Genomic DNA, 12,603 nt, shown 5'->3' on the forward strand with positions numbered 1-12,603 from the left:
TCTTGTGTTTCTGTCCTGTCCACTTTTGACTCACCTGAGAGCTGGCTCACTCCTGTCACAGATGGGGTGAAAGGGGAAAAAATGAAATCATGCTGGCACATTCAGGCTGTTCACTGGTGGCCCTGGCCCATCAGTGTTCTTTGGCTGAGTTTTCACAGTGCCTGTAAGCTGAGTGCTTTCATTTTTTCTGTGTACTTCCTCTCTCCCACCACCACTCTGGACAGTTGGGAGTTGGCTGGAGAAGATCCTTCTGGTTTTCTTTCAAACCTTTTTAATGAAACAGGTAAAGGGTAGTGACTTTTCTCCTTCTAGCTATTGTTGCTATTGTTTTAACTTAAAACAGGGGCATTCATCTACAGGCGCCTGCAGTGAGGAAAATGACATTATTCTTTTTCAGATGTAGAAATCCCTGAAAATCCTGAGGCATATCTTAAAATGACCACAAAAACTTTGAAAGCGTCTTCTGGTAGGCCCCTGCCCGTGCATGTGTCTCAACATGGCAGCACCCGCGGCGCCACTGCATCCTAAACCTCGCTCCCATGTCGTGTCTGACCCCCGCCTCCCGTGGACACCATGGTCCTCACGCCATGGTGTATTCACGCCGCCGTACTCACACATGCCTGCGTGCTCCTTACAAACCCCGCCCGGGCCAGAGCAGTCTCGCCGGCGTCCCTCTGCTCCCCTTCAGGCCTGCACAGGAGGGGATTTTTCATGGTGCCTTTTTAAGGTTTTATTTTCCTGCCGTCTAACTCCAGTCCTTTGGCATGAACCAAGCTTTCTTCATGGTGGCTTGGTGTGGAGCTATTTCCTCGCTTACGGTGATTTCCTGGGAAGAGGGTGGCGAGTAGGCAGGTGGGGTAGAGGTACTGTTGCATTTGTCGCAGAAGAAACCCTCCTTTCCTTGACTTGCATCTCTAATCTTTACTCCCTGCCCCATCCCATCCGCAGAGGCGGGGCAAGGCCCTTTGGTCCCCAAGTCCATCCTAATGTTTACTTTTCCCCTCACTCTTCAGTGGCCTTCAGTCTTGGCCCCCAGACCCAGCTTGCTGCCATTGTCCCCACCACTAGAGACCCCGGCTCCAAAATGCCACTCATCGCCAGCACATCATGTGTTCGTCATGCTCCATCGTGAACCCATTCATCCAAGGCCCAGTGTTGCTCAGCTGCATGTCTCTCATTCCATTCCCTCCTGGGACCTACTGACATTTTGCAAACGTGCATGCTTTGCAAGGAAAGCTGCAGAACTCATATTATACTGTAACCTGATGCCATGTGACCTATGACCTCTTCATGTGTAACTAAACAGGGATTCTTTGGTTGGAGAGAATAGACTGTCACTTGTTATTTTTGTTTCAGGTAAATCCATTTCTGAGGGCCACTCATGGCACGTTCCTGACAGTCCTTCCTGTCCCAAGCATCGCTACAAACAAATGGGAGGTGACAGGAGTGTACAGCCTGGCCCCTCGGACTCCAGCACCCCTTACAAACCAGCCTATGTAAGTCTTCACCCCGCTGGGAGTACTGCCCTAGCGTGTGAGTAAATAGTTAACATTTTTTGAGAGAGGCCTTTTGGTGTTTGTAGTGTGTGCCCACTCCCCAGGCACGTTTCCCAGGGTGGCAGTGCCTCTGCTGAGCTGACCGTGCTCCATTAGAACCTGGTAAAACTGATTATAGTAAAAGATAGGTTTCTGGCCAACGACCACCTCTGTGTGTGTAAACGTGACGTTACAGTGACTATTGCTCTGGAGTCAGTCAGCCATGCAAATGAAGAAGGGAAGTGTGGGCTTTCCTGAGCTGCTGCTGAGCTCCCAAACCTTTATCATATTTACCTTTTGATCACACTTCCTATTCAAAAATTCTGACTTCTTATCCAGTGTGATTTGACTGTGTGCTATGGTAGACATGGGTTTGATTCCCAACCCCGCCGAAAAATCGCTCTGGACCCATAAGCACTTGCCTTGCCTCTGTGAGTCTGCCTCACCTGGGGATAAATGTGCCTTACAAAATTGTTGTGAGGATCAGTGTGTGTGAAGTTACGAAGAAGGCCCTCAGAAGTAGTCACCATTGTGATTATTATTCCTACTACATGCTACTGTGTATGTGGTTTATTGTTATTTATCACAGTGAAACTGTTCCTTCTTAGTTACAGTTCCCTCTGGCAACATGCATCCTTGGCATGCCTCTGGCTGCGCAGCTGTTGAGGGGCAGCCAGCCTAGGATTTAATGTCGGCCCCAGCTCATTCTCAGTACAGAGAATTAGCAATGAATGAGTCGAAAATAAAATGTCCTGTGCATTTTTAGTGCCATCTCTTAGAAAAACCAGAAGCAATGTTACCATCACTGGATTGGTCCTCAAAATGCCCTCTGTGTCTACAAGTAAATAGGGCTATGTAGTTAGAGAAGATCCTTGGCTGTACGTGGTCAGACTAGAGTCGTGTGATAAGGGACTGTCCATGCCAAATTCAGAAGCTCCTGCTTAGCAAGCAGTTGTCATTTTTAATCTGCCTCTCTGTGCAGAATAAGACCTCACAGCCTGGGCGGGGAGAGAGACGCCAGCACCTCATGGTTGCTTTACATCTGTAGTTCCAGCAACTATGCCCATGTTCCCCGTCTGGCCATTTTCTATAGCTCAACCCATTTTTTGGTGTCTGAAATCAGGCATGTCATCACAAATCTGAAGGTTTTTAAATTTTTTTTTCATTCCACATAAATAGGCCAGAAAGACACAATCTAAGGAAACCAAGGCTTTTCTAAAAAGGATACATCTATATTTGGAAAGACCAGAGATAATAGCTCAATCAGTTCTGATAACAGAAGAGCAGTGAACGATAAATGCTTGGTAATAAACAGCTCTGAGAGGCAGTTTTCTCCTCTGTGCATTTCTGATTCCCGGTGACAGTAATACCTCCAGCTCTACAGAGTGACTAGGAGGGAAAGCGAAAGTTTTGTAAAACACCGTACAAATGTGAGTGCTCTAACACAGGAACTGTCCAGTCTTAATTGCTTTAACTCTTCTGCATGGCTCACGTGAGGAGTGTTGGGAAGCCTCAAATCAGGTCAGGTCCTGGCTGGGCTGCTCACTTGTTTAGAGCGTCATCCCGATAGGCCAAGGTTGCAGGGTTGATCTCCATTCAGGGCACATACAAGGAGCAACCAGTGAGTGCTTAAATATGTGCAACAGCAAATCGATGTTTTTCTCTCCCTCCTGCCCTCCCTCCCTTTCTCTTCCTCTCTCTCAAAATCAATTTAAAAATTAAATACGGTCCTTTTATTCCCAATGTTGACATATCACTACCTCCTGTTCCCTGGGCCTTTGCTAAGGCTTTATTTTGGCCATCAGCTCTGCTTGCTCATCAATGCCACCCGCACACTAAGCACTTGTATTTCCAGCAGGTTAACCTCGGAAGGAAAGGGCTCCCCTGTCCTCATCGTTTACCTGTTAACATGAACCAAGATACTTTTCAGCCTTCTAAATTTACAGATGATCACGTAAAATTGGCTCATTCTAGGTGAAGCTGCTGTTATCTCCAGGTTCGGATGGTGGCAAAGAAGGCCCAAGCATCTTGACCAGCAGCCCACAGCAGGAGGATGAGGGACCGGCCTCCGGAACCGGGCAGCAGTCAGGTACCATTAAACAAGGCCGTGGTGGAGAGAGGTAGAGTCTGTGTTTGGGGTTAGTCAGGAATTTATTTGAAGTCACGGCTCCACAGAACATTAATTAGGAATTGGCCAACTATATAATTCGGCAGAACTGCTACACTTACCCTATGGCAGCCCGTGTTAGTTTAGAATTAGCCGACTTGTTCTTAGGAACACATTCTTAGACTATTCACTTTACTTTCAAAACTATTCTTAAATATAGACGAAATGAGCCTTGGGTGAGGAAGTGTGTGTTTCAGTGACTTCATTTGTATGTAAAGATAAGACAAAGGAAGATGATTATCAAAGAGATGAGTCAGGTGTCTGCTCACAAGCCCAGTTCAGCGATTATAAAAATAATCACTCAGCTAAGTCTAAAGTCAGGCTGATAGCACCAACCTGATCGTTCACAGACCAAAGGAGAAAGGATCCTGAAAATGGCCTGAACTGAAATGCTGAACTTGGGACCAGAACATGTACTGGCAACATGCTGGGTCTCCTCCCCAGCGAGCCACCTCATTCTAGCCTTGGGGGGAGCATGTGGCACTGGCCTTGAATAAAAAGCGAGGGAAACCTGCTATTCCATACTCTGGGGAACATGACGACTCCCAAGTGCTGAATGAGCCTCTGGCAAAGAGCATCCCCTATCTGTCTTAGCACCCTGACTCTGATTAAGTTGGAGGCAGAGAAATCCGTTTGCATGATTGCTGCTTTTTATCCCAGGTGCCTTTGACAGATGGGAGCTGATTCAAGCACAAGAACTTCGCAAGAAACTCAGAGTAAAAAAAGACTTGCAGCAGCTGAACTCTGATATCAGCGACATCACCACCTGGCTAAAAAAAACTGAAGCAGAGCTAGAAACTTTAAAGATGGCCACGCCTCCCTCTGATATCCAGGAAATGGAACTCAGAGTGAAGACCCTGAAGGTAAGCACAGAGGGTGGAGCGGAGGAGGAGTTCTGAATGTGCATGCAAATGCTGGCAACTTGCAGATGGTGTGTGATGGCTGTCGTCTCTTCCTGGCAAGGACACAGGTGCAGATCTTTGTTTTCGTTCAGAAGAGCATCTACAGATGGTCCCAAAGCTCAGCCCAGTGCTGGGCAGGTGTCGCTCAGATGCCTGGTGCCAGAAAGCTCTGACTTCCGAGGCAGCCGTAGGCTCTTACGGAGGTGCTACTGGCCGCTGAGAGGCAGCTTAAAAGCGCCCTTCCAGACTGTGTGCAGCCCAGACAGCTGGTGGAGCGTTGAGGTTGGGGAGGAGGACCAGCTCGCCCACTGATGAATTCTGTGGCCTGATCTGGTTACTCTGCTACACAGTTAGGATTTGTCATGCACACATTCAGCCTTCACCCCAGGGTGCCTGGCCAGGGACCGGGGAGGGGCTTGGAGCTGGGGGGTTCAGGCAGCCTTCATATTTGTACTGTTGTTTTGTGTATTAATACAGGGTCCAGCAGAAGTAAGGCCTGCTTGAGTGTGGTTGGTAGGATAATATATTTTATTTATAGTTTTATTTATAGGCATAAATAATTTTATTTATAGTTTTATTTATAGGTATAATAATTTATAGTTTTAATTTGAACATTTCACCTAAAATGTCTTAAGGTGTGCTTGAGTGTGATAGTATTGCTACAGAATTACATGCTTATGATTTTGTAATAAAAAAGGGGTGTTATTTGTGCTGGACCCTGTATATTAGGGGTAACCATTCATCCTAAGGAATTACACTTCTCTGATACCGAGGGGCAAATGCAAGATAACTAAATGTACTTCATCTGGAAGACTTAATCTGGTCCAGAAATGTTAGTACGTCACCTAGAGCTCAGGAGGTCCCGTTGAGTTGGCCTCTGGTCAAGCTGGCCTACCCGGAGACAGGCCGCTGCTCTCAGCCTGGCCAGCCAAGTTCACTGACCTTGTAAGGCAGCTCCCCCACCTGACGCTTCCCAGCCAGTCACAGGCAAGGTCGTTCTTGTTTCTGTGGCCTCAACTTGGAGAAGTGTTTGGAAGATCTGTTCCCCACAGAGGTTCAAAATGAGCCCCAACATCACTGTCTTCGGAGTGACTCACCCAGTGTCGTCTTCTGTGGTAGGAGATGTTAAAAGCCTTTGACACCTACAAGCCTTTAGTGGTCTCTGTCAACGCGAACTGCGAGGAATTTCTGCAGACTGGGAGCACGGAGTCCAAAGAGCTCCAGGAGAGAGTCGGCCAGCTGAGGCAGCACTGGGACACGGCGCAGGGTGCCGTGGAGAGCTGGAGAGAGGGCTTACGGCAGTCGCTCATGCAGTGCCAGGTATGCCACCCGCAGCCGGCACCCGAGGCCCAGTCCTGGGCACAGCCAGGCCCACGTGGGTGGGAGAAGCGGATATTTTTATCACCGTCAGGCTGCTCTGGCACAGCCAAATATGGCTTATGTTAGGAAACATGTGTTTTACCATTTGTTTCCGAAGAGACACACCTGCTGTCTCAGAGGCCTGGCGTTGGCCTCTTCTGCCCTGTTGGCCAGGCCCACACATAGTGTGAGGGCTTCAGCAAGCTCTCCGTTGGTCAGAGATGCCACTCCAGCGTTGCCCCATCTCTGTCCTTTTGCCAGCACAGCCGTATAGCAGAGTGAAGAAGACACCTGGCCCTGGAATAAGGAGCTGGTCAGCCTGCCCTGCAGCCTATAGTAGCTGTGTGACTCTGGGCAAAATCATTGAACCCTCTGGACCCAATGTTCTCATCTGGAAAATGGGAATCATTTTAGTGCCTCCTTCACAAAGTTCTTTTTAGGCCTGCATGCTTGTAATCTCGGCCCAGCACCTGACACATAGTAAATGCTCAGCCCATGTTACTTCTGATCCCATCTTGGAAAACATGAGTTATCAATAAGCCCACAGGCAGCCCTAACCTTAGGCCACAGCCTGTCCCTATCGGGTTGTCTCTTTCAGCCATTGAACCCAGCATGTTTGTTGAGTAATGTGTGTGGGCCTCCTGTGTCATACCAGAGGGGGCATCCTGAAGTCCCACCTCTCTGACAACACTCTTCACTTGGCAAAACTCATCCTGCCTCCAGAGGCTGTGCCAAGGGCTCTCTCTTTCCTTGCTCCCCATTTTCCTTGTTTTGGGGCCCTTTTATTCACTGGATAAGACAAGATGAGCAAATGACTCTGATGGACTAGAAACACCAAGCACACCTTACTTCACAGTTTTGCGAAAGGTCATTGTTATAATGTGTGTTGTTTTTTAAGGACTTCCACCAGTTGAGTCAAAATCTGCTCCTGTGGTTAGCAAGTGCCGAGAGCCGGAGGCAGAAGGCTCAGATCACTGACCCCAAGGCAGGCCCCCAGGTTCTCCTGGAGTGTCAGGAAGCACTCATGGTAAGTTTTCCTCTGAAGGGTTCTGCACTACCACTGGCCTCTGTCGAGGTCAGTACTTCGGTACCCTCCCCCAGTGTTTCTGGGAACAACGGCGCCGATGGGTGTGTACTGAGCGCCCCTTTGTAGTTCTGAAGCGGGATGACCTGCAGGGATGAAGAGCCGTGGCCAAGAGCAGGAAGTCTTACAGACTCAGGAATTGGGGACAAAGGTATCCAGCAATACCCTGAGAAACTTAAGGCCATCTGAAGTATTTTTCCCTTGTGACTATGGCTCATTTAGGGGGAAATAGGAGGCTCAGTTGTCCACTCGTATGAGTTTTCTACATCCACTATAGAAGTCTCACTTCTTGGAGGTTCCTTGTGTTTTCATACATTTATTTCACTAATATGTTAAAACGAGACCTCACTTGCACTCAAGTTAACATTTTTACCCATGTATTTATGTGGTTTAATTTTAAATATTTTAAATTTAATCACCATGCTCCCAGTTGTTGTTTAAAAAACATTTTTTGTACTAAAATATCTGTAAACCCGCGCTCTCCAGGGTAGCATTGTCCCATAGAACTTTGAGATGATAGAATGTTCTGTATGTGCTCTGCCTAGTATGAGAGCTACTAGCCACGGGTAGCTAGCTACTGGGCACTTGAAATGTAGCTTTTGTGACTGCAAGTGAACTTTTCATTTTCATTAATTTAAACTTAAATACCACATGTTGTCTAATGACTATCATGTTGGACAGTGAGCATGATAACCACCCTCAACAATACAAATAAACTTACCAGCTTCCTCTGTATTTCTAAATAGTTTGCTTAAGCTGCTGCTTTTCGATTAATCCACATTAGATTTTCCCTTGACTTCCTGCCATTAGTGGATAAAGGCCTTGTCTTTTCTGACTTCTTTCCTCTGACTCCTCCAGCAACATGATTGCCTCCAGAGTGAGAGGGAATAAAAAATAGGGGTAGGGTGTCACCAGCTTGCTCTCTAACTGAAGCTGGGCTTGAGGACACACTGGCAAGAGGAAGAGAAGGTTCTGGAGTGCCACCCACCATTCATCCTGGATGAGTGAGAAAGCCTCATCCAGCCACACTAGCTTCCCTTTGGATAAACTGTTTTACATCTTGTTTTTAGCAACTGGAAAAGGAGCTAGTGGAATGTCAACCTCAAGTAAACACCTTACAAGAGATTTCAGACAGCCTTCTTATTAAGGGGCATGGAGAAGACTACATTGAGGCCGAAGAGAAGGTTCATGTTATTGAGAAGAAGCTCAACCAGTTACTGGAGCAAGTGTCCCAAGACTTAATGTCTTTGCAGGGAAGCCAGGTGAGTCCCCTTGTGGCTTTTAAATATAAAGATGTCACATTAGATGCAAATGGCAAAGCAGCGTTGCAGCCTTGCTGTGGGAGGGAGGCTGTAAGCGTGCCATTGGAATAGAGTCTTCTCCTACCTCTCTCTAGCTGTGTCGCCTTAACAAGTTACCTAAGCTCTTTGAAGTTGTTTGATCATTTGTAAGAGGGATATAACTAGGGTAACTTTCTATTAGTATGGCTAGATTATTTAAAAACAAGTCTAATCCTTTTATCTTTTCTGTCTCGCCTTCACGTGGAAGAGACTCAAGCCTTCACATTTCTCCTGTGCCACGCTTTCAAGTCCTCTTTTTTGTCCTGGTCACTCTTCTGACCACTCTCTCTTTTGTCTACTTTCTGCTCTTTAAAATATGTGCCAATGCAGAACAAACGAATAACCCAAACTGGCCCCTCCATTCTAGAGTACATATTTCACCCTGTGCAACCAAGACTATGTTGTTTCGATGGCCACGTGGTCACTTCCCACGAGCTCACTGCCAACTATTTCTGTCCCTCTTGCTGCTGCTGAACTCAGTCTACCCCAGTATGTGCTATGGGTATTTAATGCAAGAGGCTGGCCTTGTTTACATTCCCTTTTGCCTGAAAAAGTTACTGTTAGAGCTGGGAGTAAGAAACATAAGAGCCCCCTCTAACGGAAAGATTCGGGCTGGGGGAGGGGAGGATGGCGCGAGAAAGAATCTGCATGAAGCACATTTTGTGCTGTTGAGACTATTCAGGACATCTGAATAGTCTCTGATTTCCCTGAACTGAATGAACCCTTGGGTGTGGGTTTCAGATGCCAGACCCAGCTCTGCCCAGCTTGGACGAGGTGGACACTGGAGAGCAGCCTCCAGCAGCATTCAGGCCAACTTCCCGGACAAAGGTGAGAGGCCCCTTCCTGCTCTGGGAACCACCCTGGTTATTTTTCAAAGTCACTGATATGGACAGAAACTTGGGATACCACGGCCCCATCAGATAACTCATGGTACCATACATTGCTGGTCAGTGTGGAAAGGCTTACTCCTAAGATTTTTTTTTTTTAATTTAAAATATACTTTTAAAGACCTCACTCAAAGGCTGTCTCCTAGTTGGCTTCTCCTTGGGGCTGAAGCAGGTGGTATAAGATGGGAGCCTTTCTGTATCGTTAAAGAGGCTTCCTAGTCTCCATTAACAACAGACCGACCAACCCAATTATTTCTTACCTCATAGAGTTTAAGGTCATATGTATTACTCTAGTCTCAAAAGCTTGTCAGGAAGCCTACCTAAGGAAGGTATATAATTTAAAAAGGAAGGATGTTTCACATTGACAGAACTAAACTATATTCAGCTCACTAATTGCATTATTTTTATCCAGCAGTCTGGAGCAGAGAGAACAACAAAAGGCAAGAACAAGACAGAGAGCAGGTAACAGCACTGAATTCCACACACTCAGCTCCCCAATCTTGCCAATGTCACGATCAAGGTCTTTATAAAAACCTGGATTTCTATCATCTGGGAAGCGTTAAGCTTCTCTTCCAAACCCGAACCCCAGCAGTTTGCCCCATTGTAATCTCAGGTCCTGGTTGTCTTACTTACGTAAGCAGGAGGTCAGGTAATGTGAGTGGGTTTTGCCTCTGGAACCTCCTGCTGAGCTCTCAACCTGTTCTGTTGACAGGGTGCCCAGCCCTGCTGATGCAGGCAGCTCAAGGCCACAGCGCTCCTTCCTTGCCCGGGTGTTCCGGGTGGCGCTGCCCCTGCAGCTGCTCCTCCTGCTGCTGCTGCTCCTGGCCTGCCTGCTGCCCTCCTCCGAAGAGGACTACAGCTGTACTCAGGCCAACAACTTTGCCAGGTCCTTTTACCCCATGCTGAGGTATACCAATGGGCCACCCCCCACGTAGAGGGCTCAGCCTGGCCAGCAGCACCACCCCACCAGCCTGTTTACTCGAGTGCCCAACTCCCGGCTGCAGACCAACTTGTGAGTGAGCGAGCGTCCAGGGACCTGCTGCAGACGACTCCCTCGGGGCCCAGGGCAGGGAACCTGGGCAGCTGTTGCCCTGAGCAGTGTGGCAAAGCTACTTGACTGGTTTTGGGATCTCTGGGAACTGCAGTTTCCTGAAGAAGAGCCAAGCACTTTGTGAATTCTGATTTATTTGTAAAACAGCATTATTAAAATGTAGCTAATATGGTCAAATGAGCAGTAGTATTCATCACATAGTATATTTTCTAGAATCAAGCAGGCAGATTCCACCTTGGAAATGGTTCAGAAATTCACATGCACTCTTGGCTGATTGAAACAATCATTTTAAATGTTTATAATTCAAGCAGCTAGCAACCTTGATCTACAGGTTATAAACCAAAATGTTCTGTTCAGTGCTTAGGTCTGCTCTTTTATATTGCTTTAAATTTTTAAAGAAATTATATTGCATGGATGTAGTTATTTGTGCATATTTTTTTTAACAACGCTGAATCTGTATGAATGTAAACTTTGATTTTTTTTTTTAAGAAAATCAGATTTTAGCTTGAGCTTTTGACTAATGTACAGTAAATGCCAAACTACATACTTTTAGGGACATTTTTGTAAGTTAATTTTATAAGACTTTTCACATGTAAAGTGACGGATGCTTCAGGTGTTAACTGTTTGACCACAGAGGGGTTGGTGCAGATACCTGAAGCTGTTTGTCATATGTACAACTCGGATGTTTCTCATTAAAACAAAGAAATAGCCATACTTTTGTTGTGCTGGATTATATTACAAAGCAGCTAAAGAGTATGTGTGATCTTCCAGAGAACAGAAATTACTTTGAAACCATTGGGAAGGATTGGTGGCTTTTAATTCTGAGACCTAGGAACCTGCTCCTTTGTACGAATGTGGCAAGTACCCAGTGTGCGCCCCTCGGTGCTGTGGGCCGCACTGAGGGCAGCCTGGTGTGGAAGGTGGGCACAAAAGGAAAGGTGCTTTCACCTGGATTATTCTAGTCCCAGCCCCCCTCCAAAGCAAACTAATAATGTTTGACACCTGCTGCAGGCAAAGCCATCTGCTTTGCGTACAGCCCCACTTCCAACGTCCTACTTTTCTCAGCAAAGACAGTGATTGGAAGTTTTGGAACCAGTTCTTCATTAACTGCTCCTAACCTGCACCTTGGGAGACACCACTGACTCAACAGCAGTCTCAGTCCCCTCTCTCCTCCACAAAACACAAACCTCTGGGGAAGCCAAGGAAGCTCAGTCTTTCAGCAGCGGTGCCACTTCTGGGGACCCAACATCCCTCGCATGCTGCGGTTCACAAGCAGCTTTACAGAAAGGGACCAGCCAAAGGGAATCCATTTCAATTTAGCAAATTGTTAGAAGTGATATGGAGGGAAAGGTACTTTTTTACCTTGTAACTTCAGAGTGTTTTAACTCTTTAAAATAATTCACCTCTTTTGATTACAATAACCCCAGAGGGAAATTTAAATGAAAATGTTACCCAAACTTTTTCTTTAAGCCACCAAGTTGGTTAGAAGGTCCAGTTTTGCCAGATGCAAAAAGACAGAAGAATCTCTACCTCCTCCTCTTCCAGCTCAAAGTAGGTGTCTGTTCTGGAGACCTTTTCTGCCCTTAAGAAGGGGCTCTGGGGCAAATCAAAGTGAGGAAGGTGCTGTTAATTCTTGAGATAAACTGCCCCCCACGCCAAGGAAGCCTTTCTTCACTCAATGTCAGTGTCAGGGCTTCACGTCCCCCAACACAAGGGGAATGTTCACGTGACTCTTGGCGTGAAGATAACTTCAGCATGAATGAATGCTTTTCTTCCCATCCTTAAAGCAGGGCATGACACTGACTGACTCAGGTGAGAGAATGACAGAAAATCTACCCAAGTTTATAAACATATTTCTGTGGGCTTCATTTTACTTGTGCTCACAGGGCACCTGTGATGATAATTCGTAAGTTTGAGATTAAAAAGTCTATTACAGCTAAGTCAGAGATTCTTAACTCCCCGGAAATTCTATGCAAGCATTTCGTGTACCTTTTTCCAGGAAGAGGGTCCATGGTTTTCATCAAATTCTTAAAGGGCTCTGCAAACCTAAAATAGAATAGAATTCAGAATAGAATAGGAACACTACTTAGCCTGATCACTGAAAGTTCTTACACTCAGCCCCCAACAAATACATTTCAAAACCAAAATTATGAAAAACACTTTATTTAACTTAGGTGACATTAAACTTTCTGCAACAGTTCCATAGACATTAAAGGGACCCAGCAAAGAAAAAGTAGTACCTGGGAGAACAGAAAGCAGACCTCAAAATCTTTCATAC

The 12,603-nt window shown here is 46.4% G+C and overlaps 2 protein-coding genes across 5 annotated transcripts in view; one reads left to right on the forward strand and one right to left on the reverse strand.

Annotated features, from left to right (window-relative positions):
• SYNE2 (spectrin repeat containing nuclear envelope protein 2) overlaps positions 1 to 11,039 on the forward strand; it is a 284,958-nt gene extending 273,919 nt beyond the window's left edge. Inside the window, exons 107-116 of one of the 3 annotated variants that reach the window (XM_053928258.1) lie at positions 398 to 466; positions 1,357 to 1,496; positions 3,510 to 3,624; positions 4,363 to 4,565; positions 5,724 to 5,924; positions 6,862 to 6,990; positions 8,118 to 8,309; positions 9,129 to 9,215; positions 9,687 to 9,736; positions 9,987 to 11,039. In XM_053928258.1, the coding sequence (XP_053784233.1) occupies positions 398 to 466; positions 1,357 to 1,496; positions 3,510 to 3,624; positions 4,363 to 4,565; positions 5,724 to 5,924; positions 6,862 to 6,990; positions 8,118 to 8,309; positions 9,129 to 9,215; positions 9,687 to 9,736; positions 9,987 to 10,209 (1,409 nt within the window). In that variant the 3' untranslated portion in view covers positions 10,210 to 11,039. The remainder of the gene's footprint in view (positions 1 to 397; positions 467 to 1,356; positions 1,497 to 3,509; positions 3,625 to 4,362; positions 4,566 to 5,723; positions 5,925 to 6,861; positions 6,991 to 8,117; positions 8,310 to 9,128; positions 9,216 to 9,686; positions 9,737 to 9,986) is intronic. The other 2 variants (XM_053928256.2, XM_053928257.2) reach the window with 2 other exon arrangements.
• A 30-nt stretch (positions 11,040 to 11,069) lies between these two features.
• Positions 11,070 to 12,603, reverse strand: part of ESR2 (estrogen receptor 2) — a 61,410-nt gene continuing 59,876 nt past the window's right edge. The window contains exons 10-11 of one of the 2 annotated variants that reach the window (XR_008427316.1): positions 12,315 to 12,371; positions 11,070 to 11,921 (exon numbers count right to left, since the gene is read on the reverse strand). The gene's annotated coding sequence lies outside the window, so the exon portion shown is untranslated. Of the gene's footprint in view, positions 12,372 to 12,603 lie in introns of both variants that reach the window. The other variant, XR_008427315.1, reaches the window with a different exon arrangement.

The sequence above is a fragment of the Desmodus rotundus genome, chromosome 7, assembly GCF_022682495.2.
Source record: "Desmodus rotundus isolate HL8 chromosome 7, HLdesRot8A.1, whole genome shotgun sequence".
In the NCBI taxonomy this organism is placed as follows: Eukaryota; Metazoa; Chordata; class Mammalia; order Chiroptera; family Phyllostomidae; genus Desmodus; species Desmodus rotundus.